Genomic DNA, 21,002 nt, shown 5'->3' on the forward strand with positions numbered 1-21,002 from the left:
CACACACACACACACACACACACACACACACACATATATATATATATATATATATATATATTTATATATATTTAACCTGAGGTTATGATCCAATGGGTTAAAACAAGGGGCAGAGATCCCAGCCAGATCTTACCCCACCAAATCCTAAGGATCCGGAGATCCGGACCATTGAAATTTGATCAAATGGTAATAAACAGGAGACCTTCTAAAAGTAATAATAATTGTAGCCGTTAGATCAAATTTCAAGGGATCTCCGGATCCTTAGGACTTGGTGGGGGAGATCCGGCTGGGATCCCTGTCCTAAAACAAGGGCAACGAGACCTATTAATCAGTTGATCAAAACAAAAATGATTTACAAGGCAAAGAATCACCAAGCTTTGCAAATAATGAAATTTCATAATTCCTTAATCTCAATTAACAATACAATGACCTGGTTGGAACCCCTCCTGTCATATATCGAAACCTATGCCGAGAGGCATCATTGAAGAAACGAGCTAGAATCAAACCAAATGATGGCACTTGAAGGTGTTGATGACGTTACCCTTCAATTTGCTAAGTTTGTTTCACTGTTTGTGGTTTCTGCTGCATCCTTGGGAATAGCAGATCATTGAGTTGTCTCTCAGCACTGTACTCAGAAGTTGCCTGAAACCACACGGTAGACGAGGTAACCAAACCAAAGGCAACGCTACTTTTCAGCACAAGCATATTGTATTTCATGGTTCCGAAAGAGTAACAGAGGAATGTGCAACTACATTTTATTGTGCTTCAGAGTTCAGAGATGGTTCAATAATATTTGGAAGATAGATGGAACGTTAAACGCCATGGATTAAAGATACTTGGCTTACCCGTGTGTTAAGTGCGAATCTCAATGTCTGGACTTGTGTTCCTGAGCAAACCCTTAAGTCAAATCCAAGGGAATCTACACCAATAAGTACTGCCTCCTGCAATATAATTAACAAAGATTAATCATCTATAAGACTACATTGAATTGCAACAACATCATCAAAGACGGATTTCACAAGATTGGGATAGATATGTAAAATAGACTTTCTCATTCTACGAAATCACATTCTAGCCCTTATGGATGTTGAAGACGACCTCATATATCACAGAAGTTGGGTATACAATCTAAAAAATCAACCTTTCCGGAGAACATAAGTTTTGAAGTTGTTCAAAATTGTAAAAAAAAAAGAAAAAAGGAGTGCAAAACCTACAGCCACGTCTTGGAAACAGATTTGGAAACTTGTTTAACAAGTTTGAATATGTCGGCAAAAAAAAGAAGTGGTACCTCCACTTGAAGACCCTTTAGTCTCCAACATAAGGACTTCAGAGCTTGCGTGGTCTTTTCTCCATCAGCTTTCAGACGAGATATAATTTTAGCTGCTGAGTGTGCAATGGCATCGGGTTGAGCTTTTACAAAGTCTTCTACTTCAACAACAGTCTGTGGAGAATTAGAACAAAAGATTAACCGTTAAAAAAGAGCTAGCATCAACTTGGATGACAAAATAAGAGTAAATCCTTCCTTACACGAACCTGACTTCCATGGGATGAAAACAGCTGAATCTTAACCATCCCCAGTTTGTAAAATGTAGTCCTGTTTCCCGGTGTTTCATCTTTCTTATTCTCCAATTCCTCTTCCGAGGCTGGACTATCCTTTGAAATTCCTGGTTTATGGCCATTAATCCTAACAGGATCTTCTAAATCATCTTCTACAGTCCTCCCAACTTCATCTACGCCATCATTACAAGACTGGTGATCAGACAGATGCTTTTGGATAACAGAATGTTCTTCTATAAGTGCAGGCCTTATAAGGCCCTGAATAGCCAAACTAACTGGAGCCTGCTCTGCCCAATCTATAGGATCATCAGAAGCAACCTGAAAAGTAAAAACAAAAGCGGAAATATGAGAAACGGAAATGACAGCTTCATGAAAGACCATGAAATGGGATACAATTGCAGCTAGACGCTTCAAATGAAAAAGAGGTACTACAAGTAAGCAAATGAAAAACTCAAGAATTCCCCACTGTTACAAACAAAACACGCAAGTTAATTTTTTCAATTACCTCTACATCACTCCATTGTAGGGTAAGAAAATTACAATGGGCAATTACCTCACTTAGCTTCTTGGCAAAATTCATTGGGTGAGAGTAACGCATAGTCTGCAATTTTGCCCAGTTGTCAGAATCATCCAGATCATCTTCGTCTTCATCTTCAAGAACAGCAACCCAATCCTAAACATGAACCTATTAGATAATTAGAAATGTCTAACAACATCCATGCATCCACATCTAAACAAATGAAAACACAAAACAGACCGAATCATAGTCACCGTCTTCTTCATCATCGTCCTCCTCGTCATCGTCATCGTCATCATCATCATCATCTTCACTACCTTCATCTTCAATCCCATCCATTTCAAAATCAATTTCTGGTAACTCCATCTCATTGATCATTTCCATAGTATCTAACCCAATAATAACTTGCTGCATCATTATAATAACCCACAAATGCGTAAGGAAAAGTCCAGAACATAGAATTGCTGATAGAATGCAATCATCTCTACCAATGGCCATCGATTTATTTGTCCATGAAAATTGCATACCACAAAGTTATTCTCTGAAGTTAGGGAACGAAAAGTGTCTTCACTATCCTTCACTTGAAAGTAGATATCTGCAACATGCTAGAGCGGGTTAAAATCTTTACTTTGAAAGGAAAAGAAAAATTGCCAAGTCCAATGTACGATGTGAAAGTCACACACTTTGACTTACTTCCATGTTCATCAGTTACATAAGGCAAATCCGGACATAAAATATTTTCGTGAACCTCGTCATTGATCAAACTCGAAAACAAGAGTGTTGCTTTGCTGTTAACCTGAAAATGGCATACTATGGGCAACATTAGCATCGCAGAACCTCGATATGAAAATGGGGAGCATCAACAAGTGAGCAAGTCCAATTTAGTACCCAAAGATTCGAACTTTCGCCTACTTATCAACAATCGAATACAATGTACTACCTCAATGAGGGTTCTAGCAGATTCTGCAGCTGTAAGTCTATCAGTTCCACTAGCCTCTAATGTGGACTCGGCAATTTCCTCAAATGGGTGGTATTCCGGCCTCTCATTCGGCTTCACAGGCTCCGAACCGGGCCCTAACTGCCGGGCAGATGCCTGAATCCCATTCTTTACCAAATTTCTCCTTTTTGCAACCGAACCATTCTTTGACCGTGGAATTCGAGTCCTGTATCACATTCTTATCCGATTTACGCATTTTCGAAACCTAGAAATTCAAATTGGTTTATTCAGCTAGAAAAAGCTCAGCTGCTGGATAATAAAAAATAAACTAATTTGCGTACCACGGCGCAGCGAACCCGCCGGAGCAAGAAAGGCGGCAGCGTACGGCTCCGGTCAGTTCGTCTGAGCTCCACGTCGGACGATAGGCTGCAATAAACAAAAGAAATTAAATTAGAAGCGTCGTGCTTCGGAACAGAGAACGCAGGGAAGAGATGTGAAGAGAAAGTTGAGCTGTTAAAGTAGGCGGCAGAGAGAGGAGGGGGTTACAGGGCATGGAGGTGGAGGAGCAGAGGTTTGTGGCGGCGGAGTTGAATTGTACGGCCATGGCTGACTCGATCATCATCATCGTTTTCGAGTTGGTCGTAGTTAATGCAACTGCAAGTGTGAGATCCACAAAATATATCACTCTCTGGAGATTCTGGAAGGATGAGGTTTGCTTTTTCCTTGGAGTTTGGGCTGCGATTCTCTGTACGCACGATTGGTGCAACCGTAATTCTAATTTTTTTAAGAATTTAAAATGATTAAAAGTGTTTTTGATGAAAATATTTTTAGAATTAATTTTTAATAAAAATGCAAGTAAATTTTAGAAAAATACTTATCGGTTGTTTTGCCAAATGTATTTTTAAACGTTTCGGAGCCTGTAAATACAAGATATGATTATACAACTCAAGAAATACAAAAAATTCATTTATTGTTTGATGTCAAATTCCCTACAATTGTTCACTAATGCTTGTTGAATTGAGGTTTCCTTCATTGGAAATAGCTTTTGATACCACTGCAAAATCCAACGTAGTTTTAAGTCAAGTTATTACAGGCGAGGAACATAAACCAAATGAGAAAGAGTTGTTGATTGTTTTGTTGACCCAAAAAATTAGACGGATTAAACCGAGGAGATCTACGAGTTACTTACGTTTTTTTGTTGATGATGGTGTGTCAATTTGCAACCAAGCTCGGTTGGGTGAATGAGGTTAGGTGGTAACGATACGCGTTGCTGACTTCTACACCAAGTTTCAAAAAACCCCTATAAAAAACAAATTATGTTGATATGATATGTAATATTTCTCTACATTTTGGTTGTTTGATTCACCAAGTTGTTTTTTATGAATATTGTTGGTTTGATATTAAACATATGAACTGACATTGAGTGTGGACAGTGTGAGGTCAAATAAGAACAAAATACACAGAGTTTCATGCTTTTAGGTGCAATATAAATGATTGTGTCACCCCTTCACAATTTAGGGTTTTGAACATTAATCCTTGCAAAAGATTAAAATTAAAAAAAAAACCTGGTGCTAGATTAAATATTCAAGTTAATCCCTTGAGTGTACTTTTATGAAAATTTACATTCAATTTTTGTTATTTAATGTGTATTTTTATTTAATCTCTCCATATTTAAATTTAATTTTATTAATATGCACATATTTAGTTTTTTTAATTAGAAATGAACGTAAATGAGAAAATATTAAAAGAAATTTGTGATACAAAAATATATAAATACATAAGGGTACAGAAATGATTGTGCCAAAATATATAAAATTGACTTTTTTGTACCGAAATATTTGTACCTACATGATTGCACCGAAATATATTATAATGAACCTAAATGTATGTACCAAAATGTACGTACCTAAATGTCAATATCAAAATATATGTACAGAAATGTACGTACCGAAATGTATATACCAAAATGTACGTACCTAAATGTCAATACCTAAAATGTATGTACCTAAACGTGTTTACCGAAATATAATATATTAAATTAATGTACCTAAAAGTCAATACTCAAATGTGTGTATAAAAGTGTAAGTAACGAAATGCACTATATTGAATCAATGTAACTACATGTTTGTACCGATGGATATACCAAAATATTTAAACGTATTAATGTACCTAAATGAAGAACATACAAAATTGTTATCGGAATATATATTATAAAAAAATTAGTTACCTAAATGTAGACATTAAAATATATTATGATGAATGAAATAAAACTTAAATTTAAATGTAATTAATACATTAAAATAAAAATAAAAAGATAAATAAAACAACAAAATATAACTAATAAATGATATGATTAAATGTGCTAGGGACTAAAATTGGATTTTAATCTTACACATGTTTATAATCTAAAACTCATCTTTTTTAAGAATTAAAATGAAGTTTTCTATTTTTTTTTTTCCATCAAGTAGTCGAATTTTTGCCTTTGGTGCTCAACAAATAGAACCAAACGGAGTTTCTTTTGGCGATTGGATGTATACGTATTGAAGTTGGTACAAGATAAGAGCTTCCTCAGTTAATTTACGTATGTTCATTCCATATATATATATATATATGCATGCTTTAATTGGCTTTCCACATTGTCACAATCCAATGAGGCTCTGTTTGTTGGGTTGGATGGACATGTTGTGATCAATCAAAACGGATTTGAGTTTAGTATGTTGTTTGTTATGTTAAAATGTAGGATAAACATGATCGAACACGATGGGTTACAAATCCACAATATTGTGGTTAACTAACTTATTCTTATACATGAGTTGCAAGTCTTGTCTTACAAGTCCCTATCAATCCAATTCTATCTTTAAAACCCAATCTCATCCAACCCACCAAACATGCAAGTTTTGATGACTTAGGTTCCGTTTTTTACTCTTTGTATTTTGGTTTTGTTTTCAATTAAAATTCGGTATTGATCTCCGTCTTTTTTGTTTTGTTTTTACTTACCAGATTAATTATCCTATTTTTGATGAATCTATAGATTTAGAGGTGTTCGGCAGTAGGGACTTGGATTTGGACAGAAGACTGTACCTGTATATATTTCACATCTCCTACGTGTTCTGATTATCTTTGTCCAAAATTCACAAAACTTGACACTATTTGTTTCGTGGTTTTGTTCTTCATGCTGCAGTAACTCGCACAATCGATAAAAAGGATAGCCTTCGCGTGTTCGTTCAATCAAAAGTGTATAAAGCCAACCCTTCTGTTTGATAAATACATTGTAGTTCACTGTTGGAGTATTAGTACTTGCTATACTACCATGAAAGACGATGACGTATTATGTTGTCAGACCGATTTCTGGGTGTTTATGGTCATATCTTTGGTCCTTGTGGCATTTGCCGGTATTGCATCAGGCCTTGCCTTAGGACTTCTCTCCTTCAGCCAAGTCGATCTTGAAGTCCTCATTAAGTCCGGTCAGCCTCAAGAACAGAAGAATGCAGGTTGCTAGCTACGGTGAGTTTCGTTACATTATTGTGAAAATTAATTACTAGCTTAATCAGCTCGCTAAATTTGCAGCGAAGATTCTGCCGCTTGTTAAGAACGAACATCTACTTTTATGTACTCTCCTCATAGGCAAATCACTGGCAATGGAGGTACGCCGCTATGACATGCGTCATTTGTGCTGTTTTTATGTTCTGATGTACTAAATTACTTGACCTGTTAACTAATGTATTGTTCTACAAGGCGCTTCCCATTTTCCTGGACTCGATTCTTCCCGTTTGGGCTGCGATTCTTGTGTCAGGCACCCTTGTTCTCGTATTTACGGAGGTAAAAATTTTGTTTTAAGCCATTCACTTGGTTTTTGTCTTGGCCTAATGCACTTTAAATGTTGACAATACGTTATCGTTGTCTTAAGATCGTTTATCGTTCACCTTTTCTCTTAGATCATTCCTCAAGCTGTATGTTCTCGATATGGACTAAGTCTCGGCGCGAAAATGTCTCACTTGGTCCGATTGCTTCTTGTGGTTTTCCTCCCCCTATCGTACCCTTTCAGTAAGGTAAAATACACGTTCATGACATAACTTAGATCAATGTTCAGTTCCACTGGCTTCACGTAACTCAACTCTTTTGTGGTAAGCATAATCAGCGCAAATTAAGACTTTTTCATGTTTGGAAATTTGACCATGGCAGCTGCTGGATTGCCTCCTTGGCAAAGGGCATTCGGTGCTTTTAAAACGAGCGGAGCTAAAAACATTGGTGGATCTGCATGCCAATGAGGTAAATTTGCTAGAGATTCTTGTTAAATATTAACGGTCTATGCAGACAGTGACAAAAGTCGAAATACTGTGATCGTGTTCATCACTAGGCTGGGAAAGGTGGAGAGTTATCGCATCATGAAACAACGATTATTGCTGGTGCTCTGGATTTGACTTCCAAGACTGCTAAAGATGCAATGACTCCCATATCTCAAACTTTCTCCCTTGACATCAATTCAAAACTCGACATGTAAGTTACGATGGTCAGTTGAATCTGTTCATACCAAAATTAAATCATGTTTAATTACGTTCGAGTACTATGTCATTTTGATGTGTTTTGTCCATGGATCTTTAGCCATACCCTTGGTTTAATAACTAGCAAAGGTCACAGTCGTATACCTATCTACTCTGGAACCCCGACAAACATTATCGGCATCATTCTGGTAAGCACTTAGCACTTAGCAGGCCTCACCGTTTACTATTTCCTTAAAGCTACCTTTCATCCACGTGTAACTAATGTCACATTTTTCGTAATGTACTAGTTGAAGAATTTGATCTTCAGCCGCCCTGAGGACGAAACGCCAATTAAATACTTGACTATCAGAAGGATTCCAAGGTAGGCTATGACTGTTCCCTTATGGAATCTAGCAATTGGCTTCATGCTAACACAAGTTTTGGGCAAAACCAACTACTGTTTCCACGAAACTAATTTGCCGAAAAGCGCATATGTTTAATGTAAATTGTAATGCTGTACATAATCTGTAACAGGGTCTATGATAATTCGCCTTTGTACGATGTACTGCAGCAGTTCCATAAAGGTCATAGTCATATGGTTGCTGTGGTGATGAGTAACAAGGATACTAATTCAAGATCACATTCAACACTAGCTGAGGGTAGAGGTAATTTAAATTATACTGAAAATAAGGTTTTTGGGCAAAAAATATGTTTTTAGACTAGTAGAATTCATGATTGTTAAGTGCGATTCTACAGGATTAAATTTTTTGCATGAACAAAAAGAGCGTCTGAGCATTTCTGCGGACATACCATCACCTCTATATTCAACTGAAACCGTAAATACGAAACATAGGCAAGGATTGCGCACGCAAAATGTATCATCTGAGAGTTTAGAATCTCTTCAAAGGGACGAGGAGGTAATCGGCATCATAACAATGGAAGATGTCATGGAGGAACTGTTGCAGGTATCCAAGTTAGTAAATAAATTGATGAACTGTTTTTTTTATTTTTTATGGCAATATACATTTGAAAATTAAACTAACCAGTCTATTTATTCTGTCTTCCAGGCAGATATACAGGATGAAACAGATGAATACGTCGATGTTCACAACAAGTGAGTGATGACATTTTTCTTGTTTTCTACGCAAACTCCACGTCTGTTCCAAAAATTAGAGCGAAACCCTTAACCCGAATGACTCTTAATACTTTAATTAGTATTAATTATATTTGATCTTGACTACTTGCTTTGGTTTTTCTTTTTTGTACCACAGAATCAAAATCGACCTCCAACCATATTCAAGACGATCATCAGCCTCAAAAACTCTAAGCAAATCTGCGTCTCAGATTTATTGGAGAAATCCAGAGCCGTCTCTACTGTCTTCATACAGCACTTCTGCACCCGGGTCTCCCATTCATCCATACACTCAACAACCTATCATAAGACCTTCCCCGCATGCATCTGCAGGCCTGATTCGCAGCTGACCATCCTCGCATATAGTGAGTTAATATATCCAATCTAATTTTAGGCACTAAACGTGACGTAATATGACTATAATTTTGTAACATAAATAGGTTCGTTTTGTTTATATGAAATTTTTTATCTTGGCAGGCTTCAAGAAAATCGAATGATGAGAAGCTGCAAAATCCCAGTGACCACAAAGTTTAAAAGGTAATAGTTAATTAAAATAAATTAGTTATGGAACCGAACGTAACTAAACTTTCTTTTAAGTTATTATGCTTAACCTGTAATAACATGCAACAGTACGAAAAAGTACCTGATACATTTACATTTTCACAATTAATCAAGCTTTATTGTTTGCAATTTTTTTTGTTAAACGATAAACTTTGTTAAATTATTGTTTGCATTTGTTTATGCTTCCTTTTGCATGTTTTTGAAGACCATCTTAATTTTAATTGATTAAACCAAATTAATTAAGTTATTACGTACTTGATAAAATATAAGAAACAACGTGCACTTACTAACACAACAGTTGCTTAATATCTAAAATTAAAATTAATTCAACGCAATTAACGACAGATCTTACCAAACAAATTTGATCCCGTCCTCGGCTGCGTGCAAAATTGTAAATCACTCTCAGTTTGAACTTTGAAACATAAATGCGAAGAAGAAATTATCTTTTTAATTTGTTGACGGCCCAAAAATAAACTTCGAACTATTCTAGAAGATTTGCACGAAGGCAAAACATTCGTAAATTACCTGTCTGATTTCGATCACATATTAGGCCTGATTTAGACTTTGTTCAGGTTGTCTTTGTTTTGGTTACGTTAGTGAGAAAGCAATGTCTTGCATGTAATTCAATATCCTAATGGACAGAATATTAGGATTATATCCATGCTACGTCCCGATATGAAATTCACCTCCATCTAAATTATGGTGATAGTTTTGAATTCTCCTCCTCCTCTTAATATTATTAAAAATTTATAAAAAAAAATTGCTTTGCAAGTTATTGCTTGACCAGTTTCTCTACAGAATGAGAAGAGGTGCAACAACTTCAAAATTGGATATGATCAACGAGAAATTGATCTTAATGAATAACGTTGTTCATACCATTTTATTTAATACACATTTTATAGGAGTAGCAGCCACTTCTATATATTGTTGAAGTTCAAATACACACCTTATGATTAAAAGAAAATACTTTCATATTCTAGTCTCACGTGAGGAGAGAAATAAGAACAAGGTAATGATACTTGGTAAGGAAGCTTCTCTCCCTTTGGTTGAATGATAAAGCTAGTGATGACGTGGATCAGGACCTCCAGGAGATAACCGCTTTGACTCGATTGGAGTTTTGCTTATACGTTCGCGCTTTGGCTTGCGTACATGGATTCTGTTTGCCTCTTCATTTTTGAATCCGATATTATATATTTCTTCCTTGGTTGTTTTGACCAATAATTTTCAAATCGAGTTGACCTCAGGATTGAGAGAATGAGAATCAAACCTAAAATAAAAAAGCAGAAACAACATTAATACTGCATATATCACAAAACATCTCAAGGTAGACATTTCCTTCCTATAGTACTACAAGATATGAAGACAAACTAGGAAGCTTGCTATATATAAGCATCAAAAAGTACTTTTTTCATTGTTTTATTCAAAGTGGGAATAGTAGACACTGAAAGGGGCAGCATAAACTCGCTTTTCTCTTAATAGTGCATGTATTCTATTTCAATGTAAGTAAAACCTCTTTCAAGTTAGGGTAATGTTAGGAAAATTAAATTTTGTAAACTAAATAAATTAGAAGTTGATAATTCGATTATTACTTGAGCATTGATAAACGTGTTCATTCCTATTGATGAAACGTAATTTAGCTTGTAAATTTTGTCTACAAATTTATTCTCCCTAACATTATTCTTAAAGTTATAATATCTCCGAAGTTATGTAGTTGGAATCAAATTAATTTTATAACTTTAGGAGGTTATTACTAATAGAGGCGTAGTTAAAAAAAATATTATTTATTGACTTATTTATCCTGAATGAATAGTGTATTTCCTAATTAAAATTCCTTAGTGCCGATTGTTTTATTTCTTGAATATTTTTGTACTCATGTAGAGGGGTGTTTTCTTAAGATTGGACCAAGAAAAATTATAACTGATTATATTGTAGAGTTTATTCCATTACATATAACTGGTCCCAAGTTGGAACCGAAATTTTTTTGACTTATTCTAATATAAAGTATTACTTTAGAGAGATAAGTCACGTATATATCAAAACACGTACACTAACTATTAGGAACAAATCACTCAGCGTGCGTACTTCCATAAAACTTTCGAATATTGAGCTCCATAGACATGCTGTACATTTTTTAGGGATCCCCAATCAGAGATTAATTAACCACTAAAATATGTAATTACCTACTAATTTGATACTAGGTGTGCTAAACCTAATATTTGAGTAGGTCAACCTGAATATTTTTTTCCTTTGATGTTCACCGTTTAGAGGCTAGCTACGTGCCCTACAGCGTATTAAGATTGTCGCATCTTCAAAGGTTCATCCATCCTTAGCTCCATCTTCCCTTCGAGTTTTGACAATGCTTAATTTGGATTTATCTAATCAAGCATTGTAATCAGACGTATTATGGATTGACATCGTAATTTAAGTAGGTTGATCAGTTTCTTTTTGTAATGTTGAAAGAAAAGTACAACGGGACAAACAGGCATGATACATATAGAATAATAATTTGGACATACATGAGGATACTTACAAGACCAACTAGAAACATCTGGAAAAGATGATGAAGAACGGTGGAGGAATGGCGGGGGGAAAATGCCGAAGAAATGTATATAAAATGATATACAAAATGAAACTATAAACTAATAAAGGTTTTGTAGCCAAAATAATTAATCATTGAGATTAGTATAACTTATACTTTGGCTTAAAATTGAAAACGATAGAAGTGATCTTTGAGTTTGTCCAACGTGATGACCTTTTTAAGGGTATTTTTGTCAAACCAACCCCTTTTTAGCTAAAAATGGTCTCTGAAATTGTCATAATTTCTTACTTTGGTCCTTGACAATGAAAAATTGATAAAAGTGGTCCCTGAGTTTGTCTATCGTAAATCATTTTGGTCATTCCATGAAAATTTTGTCAATATCCTTGTTAAATTATCACTTGAGCGACAACAGTCGACTTTTTTAAGGGTGTGTTTGAGAAACCAACCTCTCCACTTAACGAGGATAGTGACAAATTTTGTTAATAAAACTATTTAATTCATTTTGTGAATTTTTTTTTAATATTCTCATTAAGTGGAGAGGGTGGTTAGACAAAAATATCCTTAAAAAGGTGGTCACACGATCGCTCACGTGACAATTTAACGAGGATATTGATAGATTTTTCACAAAATGACCAAAATTATTTACGATGTTATTTACGATGGACAAACTCAAGAATCACTTCTATCTATTTTTCATTGTCAATGACAAAGTGAGGAGTTATGTCAATCTCAATAACCATTTTGGCTAAAAACAATTGGTTTGACAAAAATATACTTAAAATATGCTTGTACATGGTCTCTCACGTGACAATTTAACGATGGTGTTGACAAATTTTTCACGAATGACCAAAATAATTTACAGCGAACAAACTCAGGGACCACCTCTATTGATTTTCAATTTCAGGGATAAAAATGTGAAGTTATGCCAATGTCAGAGACCATGTTGGCTAAAAGAAAACAAAAATCATTTTAAGTGGTTTCATTTTTGAGAATTTTTCACATTCTTCCCCTTCCTCACATCATTTTTCTTCATCCATCATTTCCCTTTACATTTTTTCATATATCTCAAGTATAAAAAATAAAACTAACCCTAAAAACGAAATAGTTATAAAACGATACTTAGTGTGCGTCATTAATTTGCAAGAGCACAATAAGTAGGTCAAGTTCTAATTTACCAAGTTGGTTCCTTTCTCACTTTATTATTGGATTTAGAGAGTTTTGCTTGTTCAGTGCAGAACAAATTACCCTAGCTAGGTTAATTTGGTGATAGGAAAGATAAATCACAATGAGATAAAGGCACAAAATATCTCTAGAGACCATGTCACCACCATCCATTTGGGATAAGGTTTTTAGCAATAAGACCATACAACTTGACTTGGCGTTATAATGAAGTAACCTTGCATAAGCCATGAAAACTCTTATTTTTTCGTCCCAACCATCTCTCTATCTTCCAAGCTCTTTGCCATGGAAGCCCAAAACCCTAACCTTCCACCCCACAACCTTGCAGAACCTAGGCCACCTTAAAAGAAGTACGTACAAAACACATGCAAATGCAAAAGGCTTTGGCAGTGCGCCACCAGCCACGACAAAGGAAACGCCTACAAGCAAAAACTCAGGCAAAAATGATAACAACGACAGCGACGAGGAAGTTCCACAGGTCGTTTTCGAGAGGATGCTAGTGAGAATTATCGCCGCTGTGGGCCTGCCTTTAGCCACTGGCTTTGCGTTTTTGAAAGTTTTTGATGCGGTTAAGGAGAAGCACTTGTGGGATGTACCACTTTGGCTACCATTCTTGACGACCTTGTTGACTTTTGGGGCTTCGGCTCTTGGGATTGCGTATGGGGCATTGTCTACAAGTTGGGATGCAGAGAAAAAGGGTTCAGTTCTTGGATTGGAAGAAGCTCAAAGCAATTGGGTTGAGATGTGGAGGGTGGAAGATGAGAGTAATAATAGTAATAAATGATGGGTTAATTTTGGCCTATGTAAATTGATAGTTTCACGGTAACTTCAAGCACCATTAGTTAGTTTTTGTTCTCCCCTTAATCCGGTTGTGTAAAATTTTAAGTGCATCAATCGCATGGTGCTATATTGATTCACATGTTATAAAATAAATAAATGATATGATTAATATATCATAAATTTATGTACATTATTATTAAATAAACTTATGCGTACGATAATATAAATGAATTAATAATACATGTCGATACTTGCACATTAATCATGAAAAATATTAAACCATTGGATTAAGGAAAATGTTAGTAAATCATGTTTTTAGATTATATTTTGTAGATCACATGAAGTAACGGTTGATTGTTGAATACATTCTTTAATGATTTAAACGATTAATTCAACCACTGCCGCATCATGTGGTCTACAAAATAGATTTAAGTAGATAGTCTCTAGCATCACCCTTGGATAAGTTTAAAACCTAATTAAGTTGAAAAATACCAGGAAGACTATCTTTTTAAATCATATTTTGGTTCTTTATTTAAAATTTTAATAATGTGGTGGTTGATGGTTATATTTATTTTTTAAATCTAAATATGATTTAAGTAAATGATCTATCTAGCATTAAGTTCGTAGATGTATTAACTTACGCTACTATGCTATTAAAATATGAGTTGATGACACTGCAACTTGTAATACAAGTAGGTGTTTAAGATATGAGGTCTAACAGTACATATGGATAATTGTCATCTCTTGAGCATATATTATAAAGTTATAAAATGCTTCTAAATTGTCTAACTAATCAGCAATCATATTATATGCTCTAATTAATTAAGTATTATGTTTTCTATTTTCTTATTCCGTGGTTCAATCTGCTAGCTAGAAGAAGTAAAACAAAATACACAACTTAATTAGACAAAACAAACTCAGAAAACAGTAACCAAGCTGTATTAGAAAACTTGGTAACAATACATACCGCACAAATAATGCTTAATTAGTGCCGACTATCACATGATGGAAGCATTTTACCAACCGACGACGACGTTTTATGTTCTATGTTGATGTGGTAGAGATCATTAGATTAATCAACGAATATGGTATTAGCAGTTTAATTAATCAACAGGAAGCCTAATGTGATACGTCTACTTATTATACCAATCCATCGTAGAATCCTAATTTCTCTGCTGATTGAGACATTTTTTTATTGTATTTGTTTGCACATATGGAATTCTTCATCGCATTTTATATAATTAATCAATAAGAGTAATGTTATCTCATTTAAAAATATGTGGCTATTGGTACATTAACTTATATATCGAAACGTGCAACTATGGTCATTTTTGTTAATTCCAAAATTTCAGCCAAACTGAATCACAAGCCACACACGTGAGGCTGAATCAAGAGGCAAATACTGTAAACCAAATGAAAAAATTGTAGCAATGGTCCCTCAACTTGCATCCAATTAAAGCAAAGATCCCTCAACTCTAACTCAAGTGCAATAATGGTCCTTCCACCATAACTTTCTTGACGAAAATATGATGGAATTTATGAAAATGACCATAGCTGAACGTTTTGATGAATTAAGCGACCAATGCTCAAGAATTTTAGTTGAAAGACCATTGCTATAATTGAATTGAGTTAAAGCTGAGATCTATAGCTACAATTCTATAGCTGCAATTCTATAGCTACAATTTTCTCTTAATTGTAGCTATAGATCCCAACTTGAGTAGCAGATCGGCCTTGTTATTTAAAGGCTAAAAGCCACTCCTTCCTTGTCGTTTTATTTGAATTAATTCAGAGCAAGGTCAATTTATATTTCAAGTGAGTCATGGAAATTATATATTAATTGTAAACTATTAAGTTTAATATATAGTTGAGATAGACATCGGGTTGCACTTCTCTTCCCAATCCTTTCTACAATTAATTATCTCACTCACTTGTTGTCAAATCATTTGTGTCAAAAAATCATTCAATTTAAAATTTTTGTTTCTCGATCATAATACTGGACTTTTATTTTGATATGTTCATTGAGATCTATTAAAAATGACATGAAAGTTTTCAAGTTCACAATCAAATATAACGAGTGATTAAAACAAAAATAGTGCACTAAAAAAAGAGTGCATCGAAATCACTTTATGCTCAAATATTAATGAAGCTGCTAATACAGTTGATTTTTATTCACTGATTATCCAAGTAAATACTATATGAAAATAAAAATACAAAATAGCTCATCAAAAATACCACAAAGACTTCTAGATCATATAAAATTCAAGACCCACCACAATTTTTTTTTTTATTGTTTTGGAAGACCAACCACAGTTTTTTAACCAAAGTTTTATCCCAATTTTACGCACTGTACATTAGATTTCTCTTCTTGATAAACACATCAACTAAATTTTGCCAACCATTTAGCAAATGACACATGCATTGGGATCCTCTTCTGAACTTTTTACGTAATAATATGCAGGCATTGGTGGATAATGAGCTTGGTAGGCCTTGATAAGCTCAGCCATTTCGTCCTTTGGATCTTTCTTCTTCGTCTCCTCCTTCTTTGGCTCCTCTTTCTTCTTCTCCTCCTTTGCCGGTCCGACCGAGACTATCTCTGTCCGGCAAAGCTTCTTCAATCTTCCCACCAAATCCACTGGATCTATGTCCCCTGTGACCGTCAGTTTCTTGTCCTTCATATCTATAGAAATTGAATCAAGCCCTGCAAACAGAAAATTCCGGTCACAAAATTAAATTAGTTCGTCACTCAAATAGACATGGATTCGAACGTGAGTGCAGACCAGCAAATTGCTTTAACTAACTTGGCTACACCTAGGTCTTCTAATTCGAGACTATTGAAATGGGAGTGAAAAAGAGAATAATATGGCCGTGGAATTTATACCTTCAAGCCCCGAGACGGCCCTCATGGCTTTCTTCTTACCCTTCTCGTCGTATAATTCCAATTTCAACACTACTTTCTGTAATGAAACAAGATATTAGAATTTAGACTCACAAAAAATTATAGTCACAAAAAAAATAAGCAAGGTCAAAATTCAGAACCAAGTGACAAATTAGTGTAAAAAAAGTATGGGTATCCAAGATTTTAGAAAAATTAAGTTTTGGGTTTATCCAAAAGTAGCATCATCAGTCATGAAAGCATATCTTTTATGTAAAAAAATCACATAAAAAGTTGTCTGCAGAAAGTGAACCCTAATTACCTTCATTTTTCTGTGGAGCTCGACAGATCTGACAGCAAGAAGTTGAATCCAAAACTTTAAATATTTCAGCAGAATCCAAAAGATTAAGAAAATAAAAGGAGATTATATTATGGTAGAAGTAATTAAGAGGGAGAGAGACGTTGAAAGTGTCTTGGTGAAGTAAGGAGTCCTTGGGGGACTGCAATTTATACTGAATAATTGAAGGTAGGAAAGAGAAGAGGAACTTACGAAGGAAGGAGCTGAGTCAACGCAACTAGTCAATAGTCTAGATGCAAGAAGTTCAGTCTACGGTCAACAAAATCATGTGCTAATTTCGGCTGCAAGAGAAAAGTAACTCAATTTTAATATTATTTGCATCATCGTCATCATGCAATCAAATACTATAAGATTTAAGAGCTTATTAGTGATTTTAAAATAATTAAAGTTGTTTATTGTGAAATTAATTTTAGAAGCATTTTAAGTGTTTTTTTTTGAAGAAACACCAGATATGTGATTCTTATTGAAAACATTTAAAATGTTTTTATAGGATTCTGTTGATCCTAAAAACTACCAAACCTACGTGGCACGCATACCAAGTAATTAATAAGCTAACTACGTCATTCTGTTATGTGCGGAGCGTGCCAACTCATCGGCCGAGCTCGACCGGGGAGTAAAATATGTTGATATGGCATTGGGCGTGCTGCTGACTTCTTGATCTCATGATTGCGGCCCAGGAAGTAACACGTATTGACATTCGGGTTCTAGAGCCTGAAGACAAGGCTGCTAGTTTTGCGAAGTTCAAATATCAAATTCAGCTTTCAATGTGCCGAATGTAGTACCCTATAACATCTCACTTCGCCGAGAAGGCTGATGAGATGACCTCTACTAGCAAGAACTCGAAAATCTTTGTCCGAGACTTGAAAAAATAACCAAAGCAGTGCTATTCATCCAAACTGAAAATACGTTGGCAGAAAAAGAAAATAAAAATCTCAAGATGATTAAGAGGTTTGCACAGGGTAACTTGTGTGTTGAATTAAAGGTGCCTAAATGTTGGCTGCGACTCTCTATTAATAGCATCCATATCTTCCGGATGGCTGACTTTTCTAACAAAATAAAAGCCTATCTAGGCTTATCACATCACATCAGAAGCCTAGCCCACCTAAGCTTCTTACCTCATCATCAAAACTCTTTCAGTACCCTTTATCCCATGCATACATAATAAAATGAAATATAATCCCATCGTTGATGTTTTATCCATAGCACATTTATCAAATCCATCCAATATAATCTCCAACTGATGCATTTCATGTGGCCAACATCAAAAAGCATATACCATTTATACGTATATGATAAATATTAGGTTTAAATAATTTAATATAGGTTCAAATATTAGGTTTAAATAATTTAATATATTACTAATAGATAATGTCATGATTAAAATCACAATATTATTTCTCAATAATAACTAAAGATCATTTCAACCATTTTATCATTCGACGGTCTAAAATGTCGATGATGTAATTTTGGGTCCAAACAGATTCACTTGGATTTTTACAAGAAGTTGGTTTCAAAAATATTTCTACCTAAAATGCTTTCAGTTATTTTAAAATCACTTCTAAATGAGACCTAAGAAACGGTGTTATTAGTAATCTCTCATTGCCAAGCGACACCGTAATGGCTGCAAACACTTTTTGAAAAGTTTAATGGTTTTTGAAAAGTTTAATGGTCTTTGAAAAGTATGTGCAATCATAGTGTTTGTTTCCTAATTCGGGAAGCAGCCAATGTTAATTCTGAGTCGTTAGATTTGCATGAACAATTTTTTGGAACGGTTCTAATTTCTCGCGGGTCATCGTTGTTGTTAGGTCTTCCGCATCCCCACAGACACCTTTTCTTTATCTCTACGATCTCCAAGCGTTATTTCAGATTATGTCAAGTGAGAAACTGTAGAGGGAGACTTGAGTTGGGAATTTGGTTTGGTACAATATTGTCACTATATATGACTCCAAGCATGGAGGAATTCAACAATGGAGAAATTCTTGGATACGAATAATTGAATCATAGCGCAACTTTTCACAATTAGAGTCGATTGTGTGATATGTAGTTTGACCTTTATTGTGAGTCATTGTTGCCCATACTCAAGAGTCTCTCTTTGTGACAAGACAAATTTTAATTTCTTTTGGAATTTATCTATCGGATCACGTGACCATGCAATTACACACTTAAAAAAAAGTCCACACGCAAGACTCAAGAGTCTCTCTTTGTCCTCTCACGATCAGAACCAAGTGAAAATTAATTAAATTTAATATTATTTACATCATCATGTAACCAAATATTAGAAGCTTAAGAGCTCGTTTGAAGGTGTTTTTGAAATGATTGAACTCGTTTTTCTGTGAAATTAATTTTTGGTTTCCAAAACTTAAAGTGTTTTTCTAGGACCTACTTGGATTTTTACAAGAACTTGGTTTCAAAAACACTTTCATCCAAAACATTTTTAATCATTTTAAAACCACTTCCAAACAAAACCTAAGAACTGTGTTATCAGGAATCTCCCGTTGCCAAACAACACCGTAATGGCTTCGAACACTTTCGGAAAAGTTCAATGGTTTTTGAAAAGTATCTGCAACCATACTGTTTGTTGGAACCAACATTAATTCCGAGTCGTCGGCTTGATGAATAGTTTTTTGGTACGTTTCTAGTTTCTTGTGGGTCGTCGTCGTTGGTAAGTCTCCATATCCCCCACAGCCACCTTTTCTTTATTTCTACGATCTCCACGCGTTATTTCAGACCATGTCAAGTGAAACACTGTAGAAAAAGGCTTGGGTTGGAACTTTGGTTTGGTACAATATACGACTCCAACTATGGAGAAATTCTTGGATACGAAAACTGACTTGTAGGGTAGCTTCTCACCATGAGAGTTGACCTTGTGATATGTAGTTCCACATTTACTATTAGCAATTGTTGCCTGTACTCAAGAATCTCTTTTTGCGACAAGGTAGATTCTAACATTTTTAGAATCTACCCATCAGATCATGTGTCTATGCAGTTATATACACATAAAAAGAGCGTGTACTCAAGAAATTAAGAAAATAAAAGGAGATTATATTATGGTAGAAGTAATTAAGGGGAAGAGAGACGTTGAAAGTGTCTTGGTGAAGTGAAGAGTCCTTGGGGGACTGTAATTTATACTGAATAATTTAAGGTAGGAAAGGGAAGAAGAACTTACAAGGAAGGAACTAAGTCAACGCAACTAGTCAAGAGTCAAGACGCAAGAAGTTCAGTCTACGGTCAACAAAATCATGTGCTAATTTTGGCTGCAAGAGAAAATTAATTAAATTTTAATATTCTTTACATCATCATGTAATCAAATATTAAAAGTTTAATTGTTCGTATGGAAATACTTTTGAAATGAATGAAACCGCTTTTTGTGAAATTCATTTTGAGTTTTAAAAGCACTTTAAGCATTTTTTGGAAGAAATACTAGACATGTACTTCTTACAGGAAGCATTTAAAATATTTTATTTAAGATTTACTTGAATTTTTACGAGAGATTTGTTTAAAAAATATTTCCACTTAAAGAATTTTCAATCATTTTAAAAGTATTTCTAAACAAAGTCAAGAAACATTGTTATCATCTCCCACTGCCAAACGACACCGTAATGGCTTCGAACGCTTTATGAAAATTTCAATGGTTTTTGGGTTTTTGAAAAGTATTTGCAATCGTTGTGTTTGTTTCCTTCCTCCGGGAAGAAGCCAATGTTAATTTTGAGTCGTTGGCATTTTGCTGAACAGTTCTTTGGAACGTTTCTAATTTCTCGTGGGTCATCGTTCTTGGTAGGCCTTTAGCCCAATTAAAAGTTAAAACAAAGGTTACTCAAGCTAACCCAAGTGCAGTAATGATCATTTCATCACAATTCTTTTTTATGAAAATCTGATGAAGTTCACGAAAATGATTATAACTGCAATCTGCATGTTTGATGAGTTAAGCGATTAATGCTCAAAAATTTTTAGTTGAGAAACTATTGTTCTAATTGAATTGAGTTAAAGTTGAGATTTATAGTTGAGATGGACATCAAATTGCATTTCTTTCTCTTCCTCATCGTTTCCACAATTAATTGTTGCGGTGTAAAACATCATTCAATTTAAAAT

The 21,002-nt window shown here is 34.7% G+C and overlaps 3 protein-coding genes and 1 pseudogene across 3 annotated transcripts; 2 read left to right on the forward strand and 2 right to left on the reverse strand.

Annotated features, from left to right (window-relative positions):
* Nucleotides 1–328: 328 nt before the first annotated feature.
* LOC137720858 (uncharacterized protein At3g49140-like) lies at nt 329–3,713 on the reverse strand. The gene is made up of 11 exons (XM_068459970.1): nt 3,558–3,713; nt 3,353–3,437; nt 3,015–3,237; nt 2,768–2,870; nt 2,602–2,669; nt 2,315–2,482; nt 2,111–2,230; nt 1,534–1,875; nt 1,289–1,441; nt 846–941; nt 329–642 (listed from the first exon to the last, which is right to left on the reverse strand). Exons 1-11 carry the CDS (start codon nt 3,634–3,636, stop codon nt 553–555), a joined length of 1,527 nt encoding a protein of 508 aa, XP_068316071.1. The 5' UTR covers nt 3,637–3,713; the 3' UTR covers nt 329–552.
* Nucleotides 3,714–6,321: 2,608 nt separating this feature from the next.
* On the forward strand, nt 6,322–9,158 carry LOC137721473 (DUF21 domain-containing protein At5g52790-like; annotated as a pseudogene).
* A 3,952-nt stretch (nt 9,159–13,110) lies between these two features.
* Nucleotides 13,111–13,864, forward strand: LOC137721529 (uncharacterized protein PAM68-like). Its single transcript, XM_068460622.1, has one exon. The coding sequence runs from the start codon at nt 13,133–13,135 to the stop codon at nt 13,685–13,687; it is 555 nt and encodes a 184-aa protein (XP_068316723.1). The 5' UTR covers nt 13,111–13,132; the 3' UTR covers nt 13,688–13,864.
* A 1,919-nt stretch (nt 13,865–15,783) lies between these two features.
* LOC137721064 (heavy metal-associated isoprenylated plant protein 39-like) lies at nt 15,784–17,044 on the reverse strand. The gene is made up of 3 exons (XM_068460186.1): nt 16,878–17,044; nt 16,562–16,637; nt 15,784–16,381 (listed from the first exon to the last, which is right to left on the reverse strand). Exons 1-3 carry the CDS (start codon nt 16,881–16,883, stop codon nt 16,083–16,085), a joined length of 381 nt encoding a protein of 126 aa, XP_068316287.1. The 5' UTR covers nt 16,884–17,044; the 3' UTR covers nt 15,784–16,082.
* Between the last annotated feature and the right edge of the window lie 3,958 nt (nt 17,045–21,002).

The sequence above is a fragment of the Pyrus communis genome, chromosome 16 (genome assembly GCF_963583255.1).
Source record: "Pyrus communis chromosome 16, drPyrComm1.1, whole genome shotgun sequence".
NCBI lineage: Eukaryota > Viridiplantae > Streptophyta > Magnoliopsida > Rosales > Rosaceae > Pyrus > Pyrus communis.

What these genes read in the sequence shown, in the direction of transcription:
- LOC137720858 (XM_068459970.1), bottom strand. Translation starts at nt 3,636, where the DNA reads ATGATGATGATCGAGTCAGCCATGGCCGTACAATTCAACTCCGCCGCC. An exon ending in TGTAACTGATGAACATGGAA is followed by an intron (nt 2,670 to 2,767) that starts GTAAGTCAAAGT and finishes AGCATGTTGCAG; the next exon opens with ATATCTACTTTCAAGTGAAG. An exon ending in TTTCATCCCATGGAAGTCAG is followed by an intron (nt 1,442 to 1,533) that starts GTTCGTGTAAGG and finishes AATTCTCCACAG; the next exon opens with ACTGTTGTTGAAGTAGAAGA.
- LOC137721529 (XM_068460622.1), top strand. Translation starts at nt 13,133, where the DNA reads ATGAAAACTCTTATTTTTTCGTCCCAACCATCTCTCTATCTTCCAAGC.
- LOC137721064 (XM_068460186.1), bottom strand. An exon ending in GGCCGTCTCGGGGCTTGAAG is followed by an intron (nt 16,382 to 16,561) that starts GTATAAATTCCA and finishes TTCTGTTTGCAG; the next exon opens with GGCTTGATTCAATTTCTATA.